This window comes from Lynx rufus, unplaced genomic scaffold (genome assembly GCF_022079265.1).
Source record: "Lynx rufus isolate CCGP_SWC_20201006 ecotype Redwood Valley unplaced genomic scaffold, mLynRuf1.p SCAF_16, whole genome shotgun sequence".
Taxonomy (NCBI): domain Eukaryota; kingdom Metazoa; phylum Chordata; class Mammalia; order Carnivora; family Felidae; genus Lynx; species Lynx rufus.
Window position 1 is genome coordinate 29,614,458 of NW_025814830.1, and position 23,670 is coordinate 29,638,127.

The 23,670-nt window shown below is 61.2% G+C and overlaps 1 protein-coding gene across 1 annotated transcript in view; it reads left to right on the forward strand.

Moving 5' to 3' along the window:
- GNAO1 (G protein subunit alpha o1) overlaps positions 1–15,116 on the forward strand; it is a 158,707-nt gene extending 143,591 nt beyond the window's left edge. The window contains exons 4-8 of the mRNA XM_047078424.1: positions 961–1,121; positions 6,422–6,550; positions 7,773–7,902; positions 11,877–12,030; positions 14,146–15,116. Of these exons, the coding sequence (XP_046934380.1) occupies positions 961–1,121; positions 6,422–6,550; positions 7,773–7,902; positions 11,877–12,030; positions 14,146–14,333 (762 nt within the window). The 3' untranslated portion in view covers positions 14,334–15,116. The remainder of the gene's footprint in view (positions 1–960; positions 1,122–6,421; positions 6,551–7,772; positions 7,903–11,876; positions 12,031–14,145) is intronic.
- The last annotated feature ends 8,554 nt before the right edge of the window (positions 15,117–23,670 follow it).

Below are 23,670 nucleotides of genomic sequence, written 5' to 3' on the forward strand. Positions count from 1 at the left end.
AGCAAGGCTCTGTCGCAGACCTTTCTGGTTAATGCCTGTCACCCTCGGTGTGCCCCCTGCGCCAGGCACCGATTGCCATCAGAGGTGCCACAGTCAGTCAGCAGCTGCTCTCGGCACATGTGGGTCTCCTCACGGAGGCTGGCCTTGGGGTCGGACACTCCTGATCTTGAGTCCCAGCTCTGGCACTTTCCTCTTGTGAGCATAGGCGAGTGCCTTCCCCTCTCTGGCCCTCAGTTTCCTGACCTATACAATGGGAATAGCAACACCGTGACTAGTTATCGCCACACAATAGTACTAACAAACTTTCCCTAACTCAGTCACTTACAATGGCAATTCTTTCCCTTCATGAGGCAGGGGTTCCGCTGGGGATCAGAGACCCCAGGGCAGCTGAGCTGTGCTCCACACATCCCTGATCCTCTTCCTGGAGTGACCAGGAGAGCCTGGACGGAGGCCCAGCGGGACAGGTGGGACCACACAAGGCCTCTGAAGGGCTGGACCCTGTCCCACAGCCACTCACAGTCAGGCACAGAGGAAATCCGCTCTACCTCCAGGGGGCAGGGACCGCAAAGACACAGGCAAAGGGCATGCACATGGGCAGGGGTGAAGACCCAGGCCCTTTAACGCGGTCGCCCGCCGCTCCTTCATGAGGTGCTTGTGAAATTCTGAGCAAAGAGTGAGTGTGCCCTGTAGCATCCTTTTGTAAACTGTTAAGTGCTACATGTGTGCACGAGGTGCTGGGGATGATGAGGTGCTGGGACTTCTCCAAGAGCCTCCGACTCTCCAGAGAGTCCCCTCCCCCCCCGGGGGCCTCGGACACAGGACTGTGTCCAGATTGTGTCTGGTGGCTCGCGTCTCCTGAGCGGGCTGAGGGCTGAGCCGCTGTCCCGGGGCCCCGGCAGGTGCCCGGCCAGGGCTCTGACCCCACCGAAGCCTCAGAGCCACCATCATCTCCCCTCACAGGCCGACGCCAAGATGGTGTGTGATGTGGTGAGTCGGATGGAAGACACCGAGCCCTTCTCCGCAGAACTGCTCTCGGCCATGATGCGGCTCTGGGGTGACTCAGGAATCCAGGAATGCTTCAACAGGTCTCGGGAGTATCAGCTCAACGATTCTGCCAAATAGTGAGTGTCTCGGGCCCGGGGAGGCCGCCAGCGGGGCGCTGATGTGAGCGTGGAAGGGGATGGGGACAGCAGCCGGGGGGGTCCGTGGCTGAGGTCAGAAGTGCCGTGAGATGTTCTGTCTCGGGTGTCAGGAGAGGCATCAGGAAGGAGTGGGAAAGGGCTTCTCCCACCCCCTGGATGAGGACGAAGCCAGGGAGGTGGAGGACACAAGAGACCGCTAACCGCGGGGCTCCCAGAGGGTGGGGCTTGGCACTGCAGAAGGAAGGTCTTTAGGAGAACGACCATTTTTCCCCCCTGGAGAAGCCCGGACCCCATAAGTACAAATCGAGAGCCATGGAGGCAGAAAATAATTTACGTGATGGCATTTTGTTTCATTTGAGGCAAACTTTCCATTCCTCTATCTTTAAAATTAAAAATAAGGAAATAATGGAAGACATCCTTTGATAGTGTGTTAGAGAAGAGAAGAGAGAAGGAAAGGGAAGGAGAGGGAGGAGGCTCAGTGACAGCCAGAGAGCGCTGGAAGGGGAAGACAGGAGAGGCCGAGAAAGTGGCCTGCAGGGTTGGTGGGGTGGGGGTGGGGGGTCTCTTCCTGTGACAGCAGCTTTGTCACTTCAGGCTTCCCTGGGGTTACATGCCCTTGTTCCTTAGATTGGAGGCTCCACACCCCTGGGAATGGTCCACACTGGTTGGGAACATGTCTTCTGTCCTGGAGATGTTGGGATGACACCCCACTTTTGCAGCCTTATGCCCAGGTTGTCAGTGGGAGCCCCTGGGCTTAAACCCACGATCTTAGGCCGTGTGTGCTCCGACACTGAACTGATTCAGCCATCCTCACCCCTGCTGCTCTTCCAGGACCACTCTGCCCCCAGGAGACCTTTGGCAATGTCTGGGGACAGTCTTGATTGTTCTGACTAGGGTGGTGTTCCTGGCCTCTAGTGGGCAGAGGCTAGGGATGCCACTGAACATCCTATGGTGCACAAGACAGCCCTCCATAGCAAGGAATTATCTGGCCCCAAATGTCAGTAGTGCTGAGACTGAGAAACCCTGCTACATAGCAGAAGCTGGGGCCCAGAAAATGGCAGCTGCTGATGGACATTGGGCCATATCTGTTGGCCCAACTAGGGACTTGAGTAAGGCCAAAGCATCTCCCATTTCTGCACACTTAGACTGTCTACTGGGTAAGTGCTAGGCCCCGTGAGCCCCAGGTGGTAGGGACCCAGGCCCCAGGCCCGGGTGAGCCCCCAGGGACACATTGGTGGGCCAGGGTGCGAGCCCAGGGGTTTGTGTCCACACTCAGGTCATTCCTCCAATAGATCTGGGTCTTCCTCCTAAGACGTTCCAGTGGGGAGAGAGTCCTGCTTCCTTCTCCCCTTCCCTGCCCCTGCTGGGCCCAAGTCCAGGGACTTCCCATCCCCCACTCCCCTTGATGCCCTCAATTGTGCCCTCCACTTAAGTTGTTGTCCATTGAATTGTAACATGAATTCATTGCAAGAAAAAAAAAATGTTTAACAGTATAGAGAGGTATAAAATTAATAGTAAATTCTCCCAAGCCTGTCCCCCTCCAACTTTTAACTATTTCCATTTCTTTGTCCCAGTGTTGTCCAGGAAAACCTGACCCTCCAACCTGCCTGTCTTCCAGGTCTCTTCCCTGCTTCCAGTTTTTTGCTAGTTAGGGCATTATTTGTGGATCTTCTGGTGGTTACTTTCATTACTTTAAATAAGAAACTTGAGTCAGTATTTGTCAACTCCCCAAGTCAGCTGAGGAAATCAGCCTTCTTCTCTCTGCGTGTTTGTCTCTGGAACAGGGTCCCAGGGCAGGCAAGGGCAGGGGCCCACAGCAGTCAGGTTCAGAAGGGCTTAAACACTTCCTGGTCCAGGGTGTGGCTTTGCTGTTGTGGTTTTAGCCGCCAGATCTCCTCTTCTGACTGAATCCTGGGTGTGACATATGAAAACAGTTAACAGTGGGTTTGTTGTGACAGAGGGAGAGGGAGCCCCACTGGGCCATCTCAGGGCACAATTCCAGGGGGATGGTGTGAGTGGCTCCCCAAGGCCCAGAGCCTGTCACTAGGTCCCCAGCCCGGTCACCTCACTTGCAGGTGAGGATACCAGGGCTGGTGCGGCCAGGCTCCTGTGCAGGCTCTCACTGTCTCCCTGCACCCAGGCCTCTGTGAACAGAGCAGACTCTCCCTTCGCCCCTCTGACCGATCCTGAGACAGGCCCCAGAAGCCCAGAAATCTGAGCACCCATCCAAGCAGGGGCTGTACAAGCCAGTTCCATGGTTTGGTTGGGACTGTTTTTTCTCCTGCCTCTCTCAGGAGCCCACCCCTCAGGCTGTGCTCCCACACCCCTGCTAGGACTGCTCGGGCTCTTGACTGCCTCCTGGAGCCCACTCCTCACGGTGCCCCCAGGGAGGGGGTGGTGCCTCAGGCTTCCTTGCCTGCCACCCTTTCTCGGTCACCTCCCCGCCCTCCGCCTGTGCCCTCACTGGAGTCCTTGAACCTCTTCCAGTCTATGCAGAGTGCCTGGGTGATCTCCAGCCTCGTCGCCCTGAATTCCTCACACACCCGGACAGATCTCATTTATGTCACCAGCCCAGCCCTCCCTCCCGAGTTCAGCCTACTCGGTGTCCATTTGGACACCTCAGCACATCTCAAATTCGTACGTGCCCACTGACTCCTGGCTCCCAACCACCCCAGACCTGCTCTGCCTCTGTTCTTCCTCCCACCGAGTGCAGCTTTGTCACACCACGAGGAGGCGGCTTTTATGGGCTCTGCGTCCCACACCCCACCCTCCCCCAGGCCCCTGCATAGCTGCCACTGTGGTGTGACCTGCCACGGCCTCTCTCTCCTGCACGGCTTCAGCAACCTCCCGACAGGTGTCCCTACTCCTCCCTCCCGATCTGCTCTCCTTACGGCACCAGAGCCATTATTCCAACACTCTTCATCAGAACCTTCCAGAGGCTTCCTGTCCTACTCAGAGTGAAAGCCGAGGTGCCTAGAGTCACTTCACGGGCCTACCAGCCGTGCCCCACCCTTGCCTCCGTCACCCCACTCCAGTCCCACAGCCCTTCTCCTGCCACACGTGCCTCCGACCTCCCCACCCCTGTCCCGTGTCTGCGTCCCAGGCTCCTCCTCCACCGCAGGACAGCCTCAGTCTCCACTCCAGTGTCATCCTGCCTTCCCCAGCCACCCTCTGTCCGATAGCAGCCCTCCCCAGACCTCCTCCTTACCAGCCGTCTGAGTCTTTCCTCCTGATATGCTCTGTACCTTACTTAGCTGTTAATTATCTCACATGCGCACGCACACACACGTAGGCTCCAGGAAGGCAGGACTGTGTTGGTCTTGCTTGTGGTCTCCTCCCAGCACCCGGGACGATGGGTAGGTGGAATATACAGCAGACCTCTCCCTCGGCCATCTCCCTGGGCGAGGCTCGGCCAGCACAGAGACGGAGGGCCAGATTTTCTGTCTAAAGGAGGTTTCCCGGCTGGGGCAGGGGGGCCAAGACTAGAGGCTCGCAGCCCTGGTGTCCAGCTGGAGACAACAGAACGAGGGTCATTTCAAAACCAGCGTGGCTCCTGAGCAGAGGCCAGGGGAGTGGGGGGAGGGCCATGCCCAGAGGGGTTAGGAGGATTGGGAAGGGCTGGGACGAGCTCCTCCAGGCTGAGCCCAGAGCCCAGACGCCCCCATGGGCCCGGCGAGGATACGATGAGGCAGCCAGAGCCTCCAGGTCTGCTCTGCGGCCGCTGCTCCCCTGGGTCCACAGAGGAGAGGAGGCCTGGAGGCCTGTTTAAGAGCACAGTGTCTGGAGTCAGGCACACCCGGGCTCAAAGCCTAGCAGTGTCTCCTTTTTGCAGCGTGACTTTGAGCTTATGCCTCCTCTGCCTAGGAACCCAGCATTCGGTTTTATTTCCTTAGGGAAAATCCTCACAAGGATTTGAGGCAGGCCTGGACTATTGGTTTACCAGTAGAAACCCTCATTGGTGAAGCCGCCCCACCCTTCAGCCCCATGAACGTCCTCAAGCCAAGGAGCTGGCCCCCATGTGTCCCAGGGCTGGTGCTAATGAAGCACAGCCCCTTCCACTGGCAACCCGGGACCCCACGTCGTCCTGTGGCTTGGACCCTCGGGGCTCCTCCCCTGTGGGCTGTGCGTGCTTCTCCCCCAGCACAAGGGGTGGATGGCCCAGCCAGCCTTGTGGGTCACTGAATGGCCTTCAGGCCTGGCTCACCTCCCTCATTCCTGGTTTTCCAGCTCCCATCCCAACTTTGGGTTCAGGCCTGACCCATACAGACCCCCAAAGCCCTTCTGGGTGCTCGGCCTGGGCGGGTAAAATGCAAAGGCCTGGTCTGTCTCCAGGACGAGTGGTGATAGAAAAGAGAGCCCCGATGCCAAAGACGCGGTCCGCAAGGCCCAGCCCCTGCCCAGCTGTGTGACCTCTGAGCCTCCCTTCCAAGGGCACCAATGGGAAGGTGCGGCAGATGCCCCGGTAGACTCTGAGCAAGGGTGGAAAGGCAGGCGGATGCCCAGAGGGCCTTCTGGAAGCACTCTAGAGTACTGTTAAGAGGTGGACCCGGCGCTAGATGTCTGCCTTCGAGCCCGGGCGCACGGCTGGGCAAGGTACTTGGCTTTGTTAACCGTTGGTTTTCTAATTGATAAAATGGTACATTGAACTCAGGAAAACTAAGGATGAAACGCAATCACAATGTAAAGGGTCGAACATAACTATTGGCCACTATTATTTTAAGAGGAAGACATGACAAAACAGCGCTACAAACGGTCTCATGTAAGAGTTTGAGCTTCTCTAGGGGCGCCTGGGTGGCTTGGTCGGTTAAGCGTCCGACTTCGGCTCAGGTCATGATCTCACGGTCCGTGAGTTCGAGCCCCGCGTCGGGCTCTGTGCTGACAGCTCAGAGCCTGGAGCCTGTTTCAGATTCTGTGTCTCCCTCTCTCTCTGCCCCTCCCCTGTTCATGCTCTGTCTCTCTCTGTCTCAAAAATAAATAAACGTTAAAAAAAAAAATTAAAAAAAAAAAAAGAAGAAAAAGAGTTTGAGCTTCTCTAAATGCATCTGGAACTACACACACAGCCCTTGACTCAGTGAGAGGCTCTTTGAGAATGTGAGGCCAGGACTTAAGTAAGCTTCCCCTCCTCCGTGGGCACCTCCCACTCTCTGCCCCCAACACCGGCCCCTGGATGGGGGGTGGGGGGTGGGGGGGGTGCCATCGCTTCCATGGTTGGCCCCCAGGGGGTGCTGGCCAGGGCCGGGCTGGCTTGTTCCAGGGCCCCTGTGTGTTGCCATCCCCAGCTACCTGGACAGCCTGGATCGGATCGGGGCCGCCGACTACCAGCCCACCGAGCAGGATATCCTCCGAACCAGGGTCAAAACCACTGGCATCGTGGAAACCCACTTCACATTCAAGAACCTCCACTTCAGGTGAGGCCCGGGGAGCCTCCCGAACCCTGGTGAGGACACCGGGACAGATGGGAGCCACCAGCCTCTCCGCCTTGTCTTGTCTGGAACACCCAGTGTTCGCCCCGCCTTGGGGGGCTTTGCAGTGGGGACAGACAGTAGATATGAGAAGGGACCTGTCTGTGTGTCTGTTTTCTACCAAGTTCGGGGCCTAGGATGAACAGGGAGGCTTCCTGGAAGAGGCAACGTTCTAGAGTGAGTCTCCAAGGAACAGAGGATTTGAGTAGACAAAGGGAGGTAGTCTTGTGCCTGGGTGACTTCTGAGGAGGGGGTAGCCCCTCAAAGACCTACCCTTGAGGAGGGGGAGGGAATGACGGGTAAGTGTAAGAAAATCTGTGAGACCCGATGACCCAGATTACCTCAGAGCTAGAAGGCGCTCATAGATCAGCTGACCCACCGTCTCCGAGTACATGTGGGGAAACCGAGGCCTGAGAGCAAGGCTGTCCCCAAGCACAAAACACAACTCAAGTCCAGAAGCCCAGAGCACCTCAGAACAGAGGCCTGAGGCATGAGGCTGGACTTCTTGGGCCCTCCCGGAGAGTCGTGTCCCCACCTGGGGTCACCTCCATGCACTGAGGCGTGGAAGTCCCTGTCTTGCCCCCACCACCTTCCAGATGTGGTTTCTGGGTGTCGGTGGAGCAGAGGGAGAAGCCAGGAGGGGGAGCGGCAGGCAGCCATCTGCCAGGGAGGGGTGGCACAGAGCAGAGATGAGGCTGTGTCCGTGGACACATCCGGGTCAGACCCCGGCCCTACCGTGCCAGCTCTCGCCGGGGCCGCGGGCACTTAACCCCTTGTGGCCTTCCTTTCCCTCCACAAAACAGGTGACAGTCCCCACCTGCCCGACTCCCCCCAGGCTGGTTTGGAGTGTGCCCAGACCACAGACGTGAGCAGACACACTCGGAAGGCCAGGAACAGGATGTGCATGTTGCCCTGAGAGGAGGGCCCCGCAGAGACCTTTACTGGGGTGTCTGAGGCGTAGCCCTCAGTATGGTTCTCGAGGTGCAAGGGCAGGCGCTCGAGTCCCAGCATGTGAGCACAGCCCAGGCACGGGACCGACAGCCACGGTCTGCCTGTCAGCACCTGAAGTGGGGTTTCTCGGCAGGCTCGGGGCTTGACCAGGCCTCCCCACACCTGCCTGGGCCCCACCGCCCACCACTCCCAGACAGCTTCCCTGTCTCCCCACCAGGCTGTTTGACGTCGGGGGCCAGCGATCTGAACGCAAGAAGTGGATCCACTGCTTCGAGGACGTCACAGCCATTATCTTCTGTGTCGCGCTCAGCGGCTATGACCAGGTGCTCCATGAAGACGAGACCACGGTGAGTGGCCCCGGGCCCGCCCGGCCTGTGGAGGCACCGAGGGGCCCAGTCGCACTCTGCCGCAGGGTGAGCCCCAGGGGCACTGGGGCAGGGCCAGCCGCTCCCTCTCCCGACTGTGCGGCCGGGGCAGACGCCCCGTGACGCCAGCGCAGGAGGGGCGGCCACAGCCCGCCCCAGCTCAGGGGCCGCGTGCAGACTGATGACCAACATCTCTGCAGCCTCTGGGACTCAGGCACTTAGTGCCTCTTCAGTGAACACAGCAGAGTCACAGAGGCTGTCAGGTCAGAACAAAATTAAGCAAATCCTAAAAGAAATCAAGGTTGCAGTCGAGCAAGAGCGTACGTAAGACAGAAATAGCTGCTCTTTGCCCCGACAGCCTGCCCCACGCGCTGGCCGGGCCGCTGCCAAGAGAGGTGCGGGGCTGGCAGGGGGAGGGCAGGGCATGCGGCACGGTGGTCAGCGCCCCTCCGCTGGAGGACGCCAGCCCCGGTCCCCGCCTGTGTCACCCGTGCGTCACCCTCAGTCTGGGGCCTCGGAGGACACCAGGCTGGCTTCAAAAGGAGGCCCTCACCTGGAGACGGAGACGGGTGCTGCCTGATCTGGGGCTGCTCCTGGTTCGCTGCCCAATTCAGGCTGCACCCCCGCCCCCCGCCCCACCTCGGTTACTATTATCTGTCAAAGTGGGTTAACGACAGTACCTACGTTGGGGGCCGTTGGCGAGAGAATGAGAGCGCGCGTGAAATACTTGGAACCGTTTCTGGCACAGCAGCACTGAGCTTGGTGGTTGTATTGTCCCTGGGACTGTCCACCAAGCCGAGGGCCCGTCTGCAGAGCCCGCAAGGGAAGCCGGGTGTTGTCGTGATGCACCCGCAGGGCCCTCGGACACCAGCCCGCAGCACCTCGCGGGGGTCACGGGGTCCTGGCTGTGGGGTCGCTCCCTCGGCATGAGCCAGCTCCTGCTGCGGGCGGCGCGCACAGACCCGGAGCCCCGAGCCTCTCAAAGTCGGCGCTGAGAGTTTGAGGCCGTTTGTCATCATGGTAGGGCCTTGAGCGAGTTTGTCTCCTCTCTGGGTCTGTTTCCTCCTCAGTCCTGGCCTGCTGGCCCCACACAGCGCGGCGACGCAGATCCGGTGGGCTGTGGGCGGTGGGGAGGGACGGGCACAGCAGTGAGGCTTTCGGCAGACTGGGGCTGGAGCCGTCGGCAGGGCGGGTGGGTGATCCGCGTGCCTGTGTGTCCACCTCGTCCTTCCTTGCTCAGGGCCAGCTGCGCCCCTGAGTTGGGTTTCGGCAAAGCCCCCGAAGCCCTGGCTCGTCCAGGGGCAAGGCTCCTGGGGCCTCGGCTGTGAGCTTTTTCTGGTAACGCTGTCGTTCTCAGGGGCTTCGGCAGGCTGTGGCCCCTCAGATCACTGGAGCTGGGGGTGGGGTGGACGCACACCCTGGGCTGTGCTTGGACCCGGACTCGCTGGCCACCCCACGGCCTGGGGTCGGTTCGTGGCCGGCCCCACAGTGAGTCCCTGCGCAGGGGACGGTCCCAGCACATCTCTTGCTGTTCCGCCGGCCAACTCTGTGCTTTTGGAACTGCCAGGCCACCCACGTGGTCGGGGCTCCACTCGCCTTGTCCTTCCTCCCTCCAATACCCGGGAGTAAGAAGCAGGGCTGCACAGTGAACCTGATGCTAACCCAGCCACGGGTTTCAAAGAAAGCAGAGAGCTGGGGGGGGGGGGGTGGCGGTGCACAGGGCCCCTCTCTCCTGCGGCCTGCCCTCTCAGGGCTGCCCACAGCTTACACCCGAGTCCTGGGCTCGACAGCCGCAGGGCCAGACTCTCATTCGCCTCTGGAGCGTCAGGCAGAAGCAAAGGGTCCGACAGCTACAGGGCCCCAAGCTCCTTGGCCCCCCGGGGCTGCCAGTGAACGAGGGGCCGGGCAGCCGTGGGCACTGTGCTCGGTACCCTCCCCGTCTGCCCACCTGGTCCGGCCCTGCTACCGAGTGGACCGCACCCCCTGGGGAGCTCTCCCCATAGGCGCCTGCGCCTTCCTTCCCTTCTTGCCTTTACTGTCCCTCTCCCACCCTCCCTCCTCTCTCCTCCTGCCCCATTTCCCCTGCCCTTCTTCATAAGCGCCGAGGCCCAGGACCGTGGGGAAACCAAGGCCAGGAACGGGCCTTCGCTGGGGCCCTTTCCTCCCCAAAGCAGGCTGCCTCTACCTCCTGGGCAGAGCAGCAGCCCCTGCAGGAACGGGCTTCTCAACATGACAACAGCTCACCAGGCGGCTCGTTGCCGCGGGGGCAGCAAGAACGATACCTACCGTTGCTCTAGAGCTAAGCAAACGTCTGTGCGTCTGGGACTCGGCAGCATCTGGCAGCAGAGGAGCCAGACGGGCGTGGCCCGGGGCCTGGCCCCGCCTCTGCCACTGGGCGAGTGTGGGCTGCCTCTCCACTTCCTCCTTCGTAAAGTGGCCGTGGTGGCAGAGCGGCCTGGCGGGCAGCCGTGACACCCGCCACACGCGGAGCCAGAAAGACACCCGCACTCAGGACTCTGCGCACGGTAGATGACCGTTGTCGGGACTCTGGCCAAGCGTGTGGCCGAAGGACAAGCTGGAGGACACGGACGCTCGGCCCCCCGGGAGGCAAAAGTTAGGCCCTGCTGACCAGTCCTTGGTCCTCAGACTTCCTCTGGGGTCAGCCTGCGCGTCCCCGCCCACCACCCCCCCACCCCGGCCTGGGGCAGAAGTTGGGACTGTCAGGACAGGTGTCTGGAGGCGGCTCCTAGAGGCTGGCCAGGAGCCGGGGGACTGGAGGCTGCCCACCTGCCAGCGGGCCTCCTTGTCCACTACACCCCAGCACCCCGAGGGTTATATCCTGGCCTCCTACCTCAGGCCTGTGGCTCCAGCGGCCTTGGGCCTCAGCCTGCCGCCATTTCTTCACTGTCACCACCGTCACCACTGCCTGCAGGGCCTTAACTTGCCAAACCAAGGCCAAAACCATGAGCAGATTCTGAGAGACCCTCCAAGCTGGGCAGGTATGAAGCGCCTCCCTCCAAGCGAAATCATCAGCTAAGAGTTGAAAGCACCAGGTTGTCAGGGCGCCGCTGGGTGACTTTGCTGTGAATGCCCTCCCTGCCCACCCTCGCCTTCCATCTCCAGTCCCCGGGCACTGTGGCGGGCACCGTGGCCTAGGCCGGCCTGCGTAGGGGCCTCTGGATGGGCTGGCCTTGACCTCCTGGCCCCGGGACTGGTTGAACCAATATTTCCATTTTTCTCTCTTTCTCTCCTGTGTTCCGCTGGGTTTTTATCTTCCTTTCTGTTTTAATCTGTTTTGCTGGGTTTCTTCTTGGGGTTCTTCTGGCCGCTCTACTGAGAAACCAGCCCCAACAACGAGCTCCCCCAGAGCCGCCCCTGGCCCAGCCCTGCCCAGCCAACCAACCCGATCCCCCAACCGCACCAAGGCCACAGCAAGATCACCCCCTAGACGCTGTCCCCCTGGTGGCTGCTTCCAACTCTGGATTAATTCGAGGATCTCTCAGTCCTCGGTTAATGTTTCCCAACGGAATGCGTGCACCCTCCCACCCCCGCGGGTGAAACCGAATGGGATCCCAGTAGAGAAGTCTGCATGGCCCCTGGTTCCGTGTAGACGTGTTGGATGGCAGTGCTGTCCCTGCGTGCATGGTGCATGTCCTGTCCGCAAGCCGGAGCCCCTGCGGGGCCTTCTCTGCCCCCTCCAGGGCAGACCTCCTCCGGGGGTGGGGGGGCAGCATTCTCCATCCTGCCCGCCCTGCTCTGCCCCAGCCTGTCTGCGTGTGGAATGAAGTAGGGACCGTGTCCCGTCTGTCCTGTGGGTCCCCCTGTCTCTGTCCCTCGGTGGTACGTTCAGCCACGCTGGTGGGCCTTTCCTTTGCTTGTTCCGCTGTGTCGGTGGCCGCGGTGAGTCAGGGCCCCGGGCACCGCCAGCCCTCACTTGCCTCTCCGCTCTGTTGCAGAACCGCATGCACGAGTCCCTGAAGCTTTTCGACAGCATCTGTAACAACAAATGGTTCACAGACACGTCCATCATCTTGTTTCTTAACAAGAAGGACATATTTGAAGAGAAGATCAAGAAGTCCCCGCTAACCATCTGCTTCCCTGAATACACAGGTAGAGCCCCCCTGCCCCTCAGGGACAGCAGGGACAACACAGCAGGCTTCTGGCCGCGCTAATGCCGGAGGGGGCGGCGCCTCCCGCCCCCGCCGAGTCCAGTCCACCTCTCCTGTGCTCTGAGGATGCCCCAGACCCTGGGAGGAAGAACCTAGCCCAAAACAGAAGACGGGCCTCCAGGCCCCCGGAATGTGCCGTAGTGAGGCGGGCCGGGCAGCCCGCCGGGGCCTCCTGGTCGGAGGAAGCAGGGCTACAGTCCTGGCTCTGCTGCCTCTTGGAGCCGCAGCTTCGTCACCTGTAAACACAGGTTATCAGTGAGGCGACAACAGCAGGATGATGAGGGGGTTGAAAGCCGGGGCTTCCAGTCAGGCAGCCCGAGGCTCACGCCCGGCTCCAACACTCATAGCAGGTTAGGTAACTTCTGGGAGCTCGCATGTCTGTGAGACGGGGATAATCGCTGTGATTATGCAGCCCTCCCTCAGGACTTGCCGTGCGGACAAAGTGAGCTAATGAGCATGGGGAGCTTAGCATGGCAGCTGGCACATAGTAAGTGCTCACTAAACATTCGCTATTACTGTCACAGTCGTGATGATAACTAACGAGCGCCATAAGAGCACCTCCCACAGGGGCAGTTAGAAGACGGGAATGATCCGTTGGCTATGACGGAGGTCTGCAAGCAGCAGAGACCCTGGCCTCCTGGCAGAGGGGCTGAGGACGTCAGAGCCACCTCTGCTAATGTTGCCGTGGTTCACCTAACTGGGATGTACGAGCAGCCAGGGAAAGCAGCCTGACCAGGGCCCCAGCAGAGGCGGCTAGAATGGCCCAAGTGCCCCCTGGCTCTTCCAGATGGCCAGGGCCTGAGCAGACGGGTGAGTGGGTGGAGAAGTGGGCATTCCCAGCCTGACCACCCCCAGGCCTGGAAAGCACAGGGCGAGGGCAGAGTCCCAACAAGGCAGGCCTGTCAGGCGAGCCCCCAGGCTAAGCCCCCACCTCCCTGAGAGTAGATGTGGGGGTCATGATGGAGCCAGGCTAGCAGCACCGTCCCCCCCTTCCTCGAGGCCAGGTCCCCAGTGGCATGCACCCAAAGATGGACAAGGCCCTCATGCCCACCCGTCAGCCTTCTCTTAGCCCTGAGTTGGTCTGTGGATCCTGCCCTAGATGACCTGGGCTGTGGCCTGTGGTATAGCGGAAGCAGGCAGGATGGGTCCGTCCCCAAGGCTGGTTGGGGGCTGAGGACGTCTGAGTGCCTATGTGTCAGTCCCAAGGACGCTCTCCCTCACCTCCAGCCCAGATCACAAAAGGAGCTGTGCTCTGGTAGACCCTCAAGGCCAGGCCCGTGCGCTCATGTGCCTGAGGGGCTGGGACCCCCTTCCAGGTCTGCCACTCCCAGGCTTCCCGTCCATATAGCAGCCACCCTAGCCTAGCACTGTGGCTCCCAGATCCAGCCCCACTGCCCGGCTGCCCTTAGTCAGCCGTGGCAGCCCTACTCTGCCTGGGCCCAGACTCCTGCAGCCTGTGGGGGCCTCAGTGCAAAGCGGGGAGTCCTGTTCGCTTCTCCCCAGACAGCAGGTGCTTCTCCCGGGCTCACCTGGGAAGAGCAGTGTGGCACTCCCCAGGAAGGTGGCAGAGCCAGGCACTTGTGAATCCCAGGTCGTGACTGTGACAAAGGGGAGGGGTGAGAAGAAGGAGGGAGGAGGCCCAGGTGGCTCACCTCCAGCAGTGGCCAAAGGAGGTGACATGGGGAGGACCTGTCTGCAGGCTGTGCATCAGCCAGGGGCCCACCTTCTCTGAGCAGGACCCACGGTAAGAAAGAACATTTGCATCAGGAGTCAGTGGGGACAGATTTAAAAGGAAAACAGAAGTGTCACGAAACATGACTCACCCTTAATAGGAACGAGGCACGGTGAGATCTGGTCTTTTTGCTTCATTTCAAACTGGACGTGGACCACCGACTTGCTTGCGTGGCCCCCTGTTGACTTAGCTGAGCCGTCAGGCTGCCCTCCCCCAATCAGGTTTTGCCCTCAGGGTTGTCAGCGGGAGGTCCTGGCCCTGGGTCTGATGGACACCCTGGTGGCGGCCTCGACTCACCAGCTCCGCACCTGGTCTCTCCTGCAGGCCCCAGTGCCTTCACAGAGGCCGTGGCTTACATCCAGGCCCAGTACGAGAGCAAGAACAAGTCAGCCCACAAGGAGATCTACACCCACGTCACCTGTGCCACTGACACCAACAACATCCAGTTTGTCTTTGACGCCGTGACGGACGTCATCATCGCCAAAAACCTGCGGGGCTGTGGCCTCTACTGAGCCCCAGCCTCACCGACCAGCTGCCCGCCTCCCTGCCTGGACTGCCACCCCACCCCACCCCTAGGACCAGAGCTCCGTCGCCTCTCAGACCGCTCTCTGCACTTGACAAAGAAGCGCCAGCCACTGGCACTGAGGAAGGAGGAGGAAACACCCTCCGCCAGCCGCCCCTCCCCCGGACATCAGAAGGCGTGGTAACACAGGGCCTGGGCCGGGGTGCCGAGTGCCCGCACCACTGGCCTCCGCTTTATCTCTGAGAGTTCTGTGCTGGGGAGAGGGGTGTGGGGGCCAAGGCCACCATTTGGCCCAGAATGGGCATGCACTACACTTGGTGACTCATACTCAAAGTCCCAGGGTCTCCTCCTGTGTGGGGGTGGCTCTGGGGCAGGGTGCTGGCTGGGGTGGGGGCCGCGGGAGCCACTGCTCAGCCTCTCCTGGGGTCTTTTCTGGTCAAGTGCGGCTGCGTCACCAAAAGCCAGGGTGGGACCAGCCCAACCACGTGTGGGTCCCAGGGCTCAGGCCACGGCGAGTGCCTCCCTCCTCCTTGTGCCTGGATCTCGGCCCTCTGGCACGAGCCCCTTCTTCTCTGGACCATCATCCCTCCTTGCACACTTTGGAGGTTCCCATTGCCTTCTGGGGAACCCCCATCCCTGACTCCTCGTAGGTCTGGAAATGCTTCTGAGACTGACTTATCGCAAAAGGCACGTGGTTGATGGTCAGAGGGGTCGAGTCCCGCGCCTGGAAGGAAGTCTAGGAGGAGGTGGGAGGCGGCAGGGGAGGGGAGGCTGAGGGAAGTAGCTCTGGGGTCGACCGGGATGGGGCCTCACCCCCAGTGCTTGCGGGCTCAAGGATGACCCGTTCACTTTCTCCCATCACCTGGGTCTCTGGCAACTGCTCCAGAATGTGAGTAGTCAGTCGTGCTCTCCCTTCTCAGATTCACAGTGAATCCGGCTCAAACCAGCAAGGCCAGGCGGGGGGGGGCCCTCAGGCACCGTGTTCTGAGGTTGAGGAGGCCCCGGGGAGGTGTTGATGTGGCCCCTGCAGCCAATAGCGCAGCTTCCTTCTGTCTCGGTGAAGAAAACAGAGTTTGTCCAGAGCTGTGGGTGTCCTGCCAGCCCTCAGGGGCAGAGGAGGAAAGACAGATGGGGCCACCATCCTGGGGGGCCCAGACTGGCTCAGACACATACCCACCTCCCCCACCCCCCGCCCCACTTCTCCGGAGAGAGAGTCCTAGAACACCCTGGAGGGGCTTTGCTGCAGAGATTCTTGAGCAGAAAGGGGTGGGGTGACTTCTTTTGGTGACCCAGGCCCTGGCTGGCCTCGGGCAATCAACATACCTCTCCCTTACACCCAGGAGCCTCCAGCGGGCTCACGCCAACACCCTAGGCAGGCCCTGTGTGCTTGTTTGGCAGTCGGTCCTAGGAGTCAGATGTGCCCATGGTAGGGGAGAGGGCTGCCCCTTAAGAGGCCTCTGACCCCTTCCTCGAGCCCTCTGTGCTCTCGGCCTCACTCTGGGCTCTGTTCCTGGACTCCCACTACAGCCCCTGGGCTGCCCCAGAGCCAGGAAGAGCCCTGTGCCAACAGCTCTGGGCTTCTTGGTTCCGGTAGGCACAGAGCTCTGGGTGGTACGCAGGAAACCCAGGGCATCCTCCCTAGTGCCAAATGCCTGCAGGGATGCGTGCCACTGGGAAGCCACACCCCTCGTCCGGCGCACTTACTGCTGCCCCCGTCCTTGTGGGAAGTCACCGGGCAGCCAGGCTGCAGGGACCAACCCCCCCACCAGCCCAAGCCCACTTCAGCTTTGCTTGCCTTGTTGCGTGCTGGACTTTGCACCAGGTGCTGGGTCGTGGCAGAGGACAGGCCCCTAGAACCAACAGTCTCCGTGTCCTACCGTGAGCAGCCAAGGCCAGTGAGGCCATTTTGTCCAACAGTGAAGACGTAGCAGGTCTTTCCCGGCATCACCCCACCCTGGAAGTGATCTGCTGCGCCCCTAACTCTGCCCCGTGACCCCAGACTCAAAAGCAGCCACCAAGAGGAGGCATGCTTGGACAACCCCACCTCTAAGGCCATTGCCCTGGAGGTGGAAGTCACTGGCCCTCTGGGCCCAGGGTTCTCCATCGGCCAGCTGCCCCCACCCTCCCCTGTGGCACCAGGAGGCTGGAGGGGCAGGTTGCCTGGGGCCTTCCTGTCCTTCTGTGCCCCGGGCTGCCCTGCTGCTGCCCGCAGTGCTCTCGCCGTCCCACCCTAGCCTGCCGTGGAGTCCTCGGCTGTCTAACGGAAGCCCACACGGAGAGGCCATCCGGGACAAAGTTCCCTCCTTGTCCACTGCGTCTCCCATCCACGTCGTTACTGGTGGCTCCAGCATGGGGAGGGATGACTGAGGGTGACAGATGAGTTCTGGCTCCGTCGTGGGTATGGATGTAAGGGGACGATGTTGTGAGTGAGAGACCAGGCATTGGGGGGCGGGGTGGTGTCTCTCATCCATGGTGGCTTCGTGCGTGTCCCCAAAGGACCATGCCTTAAACTCTATGAATGGCTCTAATTTAGCAGGCTGAGGGGAAACGGGATTTCTAGGAGGGACGCCTTTGCCAAACCCATGAAAAGTGTGCCTGCCATTTAGATGCCTGTGGGCAAGTTCTGTGCCCTGCACCGATTGCCCTCACAAAAGCCCAGTCTGGGCCTTCCCGCTGAGAACTGTGGTTCCCCAGGGCTCTCCAGCCTCCCTGGAGGGAGCCGGGCCTGAGGCCCAGGTCGGGGCTCAGTTGAGCCTGTGGCCTCTGGCCTGAGGAGGGCGTGGGCGCCACCCTCCCCGCCCCCCCTCCCCTGACCAGAGGAGAAAGCACAGCTCTGCGTCTCTCGCCATCAGCTGTGACAGTCTGGGTTCCATGGCCATCTTCCATGGCGGCCTTAGATGCCACGTGCCCTGGCCCTTCCTCTCCCGTCCGTCCCCAGCCGAGCCTGAGGGCCCACAGCCGTGTGCGCCGACTACCCAGGCGCGGTGGCTGAGCCCAAGCAGAGCCGCCTCTCCCCCGTGTGGGAACCAGGCTCCCCACCCCGCTGTGGGAACCAGGACACCCAGGCCCTCCGTGACTGCGCTGGGCATCGGTGAGTCTCCCCCAGGGCGGGCAGCAGCGGCGGGGGACCTCCCCACACGGAACCCCAGCAGGGCAGCCCGGGACCCCCCCAGCCAGGCCTTCCCTCTCGCCAGCATGAGCCCCACAAGGCAGGGCCCCCACTGAGAGCGAGGGCATGTACAGTCATCCCCCAGGGGTTGATTCTGCAAGTTTTTCCTGCCCCCTGCCTCCCTTCTTGCCGCCCCCCCCCCCAACCTGGCCTCACTCACTCCTGCTCATCTCCTGCCTCCTCCCCACCCGCCCCTACCCAGGCAGGGGTGAGTCCGGGTGCTGCTGTCCCTCTGCGTACAGCGGTCCCCCCTCCCATCCCTGCCAGCGCTGCCCACCCCGTATTAACTGTAATTTTGTAAGAAGAGTGACTTGTTGGTTTAATAAATCTCTAGTTATTGTAATAATTTATTGGCTACCGTAATGTATTTATTAGTCACCTGCCGTTAATAAAAAGTGCCAGCTTTTTCTAGTGCAAGTGTGGTGTGTTGTGTCAGGGCCCAAGGAGCTTCCCCCAGGTGCACCCACATGACACATGTCCTCGTGCCCTGCACAGGCCCGATCCCAGGGCCAGGACTGTGGGCCGCCCGGCACAGGGGGCACTCTCGACTGGAGGCCAGAAGGTTTCCGGGCAACCGGCCTGACCCCGCCGACCTCTTGGGATTGTCGTGAGCCCACCTTCCCGTCCCAGTGTGCTTGGTGCCGGCCACACCGCTGCCCTGGGGGACGCGGCAGCCGGGCGGACAGAGCTTTCCTGTGGCTGCTGGTGGCTGGTGGGGGGAGACGGGAAGGTGACCGCGGACAGGAGTGGGTGGCTGTTGCCTGGCTGTGATCTCTGGCTTCTTTCTCTTTCCCCCAGGGGTGCTGTCTCCACTTTGCGTGTACTGCAGTATCTGTTTTCTCCAGGGAAGCTGGGGAGGACAGGCAGGGCTCCTGGCTCGGTGCGGGGTTCCGGTCAGCGTGCAGAGGGATGGCAGTCGGGCGTGTGCGTGGGGAGGGGGGCTCAGTGCCGGCGCCTCCCCTCCCCACTGCTCTCCCTGAGTCTCCTGGATCAGCCCTCTTCCAAGGCTCACCGTGAGACCCTCCCCGCAAAACCGGGTCCGACTGTGCGCGGCGCCTCTCCAGACCACAGACCTTTTCAGTGCGTGTGCCCTGTCCCCTCAACTAGACTGTGAGCTCGCAGAGAGCAGGACTTGAGCTGGCTGTTCCTACCGCCCCGTAGCAGCCCAGCAGAGGCAAATGCGGTCGGTGCTGCTGGGCAGAGCAGGTGTATACGCGCACACACTCTGCAGCCCTGGGCAGAGGCTGCGGAGGGGCTGAGCCTCAGGCTCGTGGAGCTGTGGGGCCCAAGCGGCTGGTCTGCACTTCTCCTGCGAACCTAAGCTCGGGGGCCCATGTGCTAAACGGACACAGTCCCTCCTCGGTTCAGTTCACCCTGGGAATCCCTTCTGGTCCTGGGAGTCCTCCAGCATACGTCCCCATCACATCCTCCGGTGTCTGAAGACCAAAGCAATGCTCGGGACGGTCTGTTGTGCAATGGCCCTGGGGACCGGCCTCTGGCTGCGGGCTTGTGGCTCTTGGTTGAGCAGCTGTGGAACCAGGCAGCTGTGTGTGGTAGGAGGCATTTTCCTATTGAGTCCTTGGGTCGTGGAGCGTCCCTACTCTGCCCTCAGAGGTGACACATTGGGCCTGAGTGTTCCCAGCCCTCAGCAGGGAGCTTCCGTTCACGCGACCTCCGCCCGTCCTCCTCTGAACAGGCCCCGTGGCGCCAGCATCCCTGAGTGCAACGGTGCACGTGACAGGCCAACTTTGGGGGGGCTGAGAATGGAATGTGCTGGCTGGGGCCAGGAGGCTAACAAGGTCATAGGTGTTTACTGGTCCAGCAAAGAGAAGGACAAGGCCGTTCACTGCAGCTCCCAGAGTGGGTAGTACAACCATGCCAGTCGGCTGCAGGCTCCCGAGGGGCAGCAGAGAACTTGTTCCAGCAACTGGCCTTAGCCGTGGGCACAGGGTTTGGGGCTGAGATTCTCACAGGCCATCGGTGTAATAACGCGGTCATGGGAGAGCGGCTGGAGGTGCACAGAGCTGGTTGTGGCCCTCTTCCTGTCTATTCCTCTAAAGGCCTTAGACTGCTCATACTGGCCGGACGAACCATTGTGTTTCGTAAGCTCTGCATCTGGCCCAGAGCCGGGTACACGTCTCCGCTCTTCCGGGCCCCAGCTCTGTCACGTCTCAATGTCCCTCATGCTTGATGAGGCTAAATAACACGAGGCAGGTGATGTGCTGGGCTGGGTTCTGGCAGAGTGGGGCCCGGGGAGCAGCGGTGGCCACTCCGCCGTCTTCCTCACCGCCTTCTGCTCTGATAGAGGAAGGTGGCCATGGCGAATGAGCCAGAAGCTCACTCAGCTCTTACTGCTTGCGAGGCCCCAGGGATGGGTTCCTCACCCACGGAATAATGCCCAGTGATGCCCACACCACCTCTCCGCAATGACCTGTTTCAGTCTTACGACAGAGGGACAGTGTAGCCTGGAGTTATCCATGGAGCTGAGTGTGGGATGGATAAGTTTCCAGGGCTGGGACAGGGTCCGAGGGGAAAATGAGTGACTGTCCCTTTCCTTGGGAAGGTACGTTTCACGGAGGAACCACCTTCCCGCGCAGAAATGGCTTTGCTCACAGAGAGACGTGCTCCCCTGCATTCCTAAGAAACATGACCCAAGTCTGTGTGCCCGGTCCTGCGCAGCACAAGTCAGTGCTTGCCCGGGGCAAAAGGCTATTCCCCCTCAGGTTCTGCTTTATTTGGAGTGCCCACGGTGGTCACTCGCTTGCTAAATGGACTTCTGTGTGCAAGGCAGTCCTTTGTGTCTGCGTTGCTTCAAACTGCTTGCAGCGTCAGACATGGCTGAGTTTGCCCCGGCCAGAGGAAGTGTGGTCCCCCAGAAGCCTCCCAGGAAGCAGCCCGGGCAGGAGCATCTCCCCAGAGAGGTGGCCCCCGAGGATGCTGGCAGGAGCCTGGCATGACCTCCCCTCCATCCACAGGAGGGGTGGAGAGTCACCGTCTCCACCCACAGATTGGGCCCCAGAGGAAACACCTGGACGGGAAGTGCCGAAGCCCTGCTCTCGGGCCCCAGTCCAGCACCGCCTCCCCCGACCAACACACTCCCACCCACGCAGGCAGACCCTTCCGTGGCGGGGGACCGTGCGATGGGGAGAGTCCATGTCGCCCTGTCCTCAGCCCCACCCGGGGAGCCACGGCTGCTCCCAGCCCGGTCTCTGCCATTAGCCCCGAAATGATGGTGTCAGGTGCCCTGAACGCTGAACCGAGCAGCCCTGTGCTGTGACGGGTCATGTGACTACTGTCGCCTTCGGAGGAGCCGTGGGGGCACAGGAGCCCCACCTGAGCTGCTGGGCAGCCCTGTTCTTCTCTCTCAAACCTAACTCTCTTCTTCTCTTTCCCTGTCTCCATGTCTGTCCCTCCCACTGTCTGTCTGGCTCTCTTTCCCCCCGCTGGGGCTACAGAACCGCATGCACGAGTCTCTCATGCTCTTCGACTCCATCTGTAACAACAAGTTCTTCATCGATACCTCCATCATTCTCTTCCTCAACAAGAAAGATCTCTTTGGTGAGAAGATCAAGAAGTCACCTTTGACCATCTGCTTTCCTGAATACACAGGTGGGTGTCGGGGAGGTCCCACCTCCACCAGGGACCTGGGCTCTTCCAGAGCCACGAACCAGAGCCCGGCTGCCCCGTGGGCTCAGGGACAGGCTCCTGGCCAGCCCCCGCCGGCCCTGGCACGCGGGCACCTCTGCCCCAGTCGGGCAGGGTTGTAGAGAAACCCAGCAGGGTGGGGGCCTGTTTGGCTCTTCCCGGGACACAGCCCTGGGCGTGGTGGGAAATGGACCCACCTGACCCATTTGTGTTGCCATCAAGTGACTCGAGAGCGACTTGACAGGAATCAGGAGGCAGGACAGGACCACAGGCTTCCCCTTACGTCTTGTGCTCACCCTCTAGGAAAGCTCTCCTGCCTTCCCCAGTCTCACCGGTGGCCTCCCCTTGCCCCTGCGCTGGGAGGCTACTGGGCCACACAGCACCTTGCCATGAATTAGAAAGGGTGAACTCGTGGTCTGGGAGGGGGCCCGGGCTGCTTTTCAGCCCCTACCTGCTTGGGTGCACTGTGCCCAGCCAGGTCCTTCCACCCCTCGCCCACCATACCCGTCCCCCTCTCCGTCCCCTCCCCCATAGCTGCCGTCCCCCTCTTCCTACGCACCTGGCCCTTTCCCCAAATCAAAGCACTCCGGCTCTCTGCAAGCCGCCTCCATCCCTGCCTGCCTTCTTCCGCCTTCTCTGGGGAAAGCACCTTCCCTCTCTTGGGGCTCCCAGGAGGAGGCATCACAGATCCCCACGAAGAAGCTCTTTCTGAAGGGGTGGGGAGGTGTCCGGCTGTCTCTCGCCGAGCTCTGGGCCGCTGCTAAAGGCCGGATCGGTGCTGATGGCATACCATCCCTCCGGGGACTGGGAAGCTTCCAGGGGCCCCTGGGGTGGCGACAGAGGAGGATGTGTCACAAGTTGGCTCAGCCAGGAACACACGAACTGATGACCCTGGAGAGAGATAGGGGCATCGACTCGGCTCCCAGGGCTATCCGGGTCCCCGAACCCAGCCAGATTCCAGAAGAGATGAATGCCGGCCCCTCCATCCATCTCTACTGTGAGGAAGAGTCAGCTCACTCTTGCGTGGGGAGGAGGGCCCACCAGCTTGTTCGGAGCACAGCCCGTCTCCTCACTGATACCCCACACCGCTTGGGCACCTGCAGGGGCCCAGCCCAGGGTGCCTGGGGAAGGAAGGGGTGCGGGCTCCGTCTGACAGACGTCTGCAGCGCAGTCCCCCGTAGGCGGGGTGCAGGCTGAGTCCCCAGCAGCTCCTGGGGCCAGACCGCCCGCAGCTGTGGGCAGGCTGACCACCTGTGCCCCGCCTTTCATCTGGGCACCACAGCGGGTAGGTAACAAGAACGCCTCGCGCCGAGGGCGGCCATGCGGATAGATGGAGCGGAGCTGGGCGCCAAGCCCACTTGCCACTGTCAGTAGTGTTACTCAGAGGATGAAAACCAAGAGAGGGGGAACCGGTCGCGGAGGCTAGAGGGAGTCTGGGGGGCGGGCATGGGACAAACCGGAAGGGCCTGGGCCGAGGGGGGCCCTGTCTGTGGCCAGTCTGGCCAGTCTCTCGCAGCCTCAGCCTAAGGTCCGTCGGGACCGATTCGGGTCTTTAGAAAGTTGTGGTGACCGGAGAGGGGCTTGGTAGCCACAAGCCCCAGCAGGCCTTCTCAGGCCAGTGCCACCTCCTCAGGGGGCAGGCACAACCCTAAGACCCTCCCTCGTCCCCAGGGGCCCGCCCTGTGGGACCCCAACCTGGGACATGGTCCGAAGAGTGGTCAGTCTTGGTGCTGCGGAGCACGGGGCTCTCGGTGCCCCCAGAAGAAAGTCAGCCTCTGGAATCCAGAAACATCTGAGTTTTCCAGGGCCTCCAGAGAATCCAGTTTGAGTTCACACACCACCATGATGGATGACAAATGGTCAATGATGCAGCGGTGCCACGAACTGCCAAGGCCTGTGGGACAAGCCGGAAGGGGGGGGCTGGTGGGGGCTGCGTGTCCGAGGCAGGCTCGAAGGGACGGCCGGACTGTGCGAGGTGCCATCTCAGCAGATGCTACGAAGCCACAGCTGGGCATCCCCACCATCTGGACGGGACCCCTTGGGGGTTCTCACCTCCATCGGTGCTGATGGGGTCCACCCTGGTGCTGTGTTCACTAACTTGATGTCTTTGCTACAGCCGCGCCTTTTGCCTTTGGTGCCCTGCCGATAGTGGGGTTGAAGAGCGGTCTCTGCCCTGACCCCCACGTCCCAGACATCCCCAGCCCCTTGCCTCTCGCCCCTCCTATTTGCTAATCTGGCCACAGGACTCCCAAGCCCCGGTCCGCCCCTGCGGTGCACACCCCCCAGCTGGAGAATGGGGCAGGGCAGACCAAGGTGGGAGGGGAGGGTCTCATCCCACACCCTCAAAATAAGATCAGATCATTTCCGTGCTGGCCAGATCCTGGCTGCCCTGATGAAAGGGGGGCATCTTCCTTAAACGGGTTTTAGGCAGTTCGGTGTTGGTCCACGTTTCGTGATAATTCAAAGTTGTCTACAGGGTGGAGCCACAAAGGTTTGGGTTGTAGCTGGATGG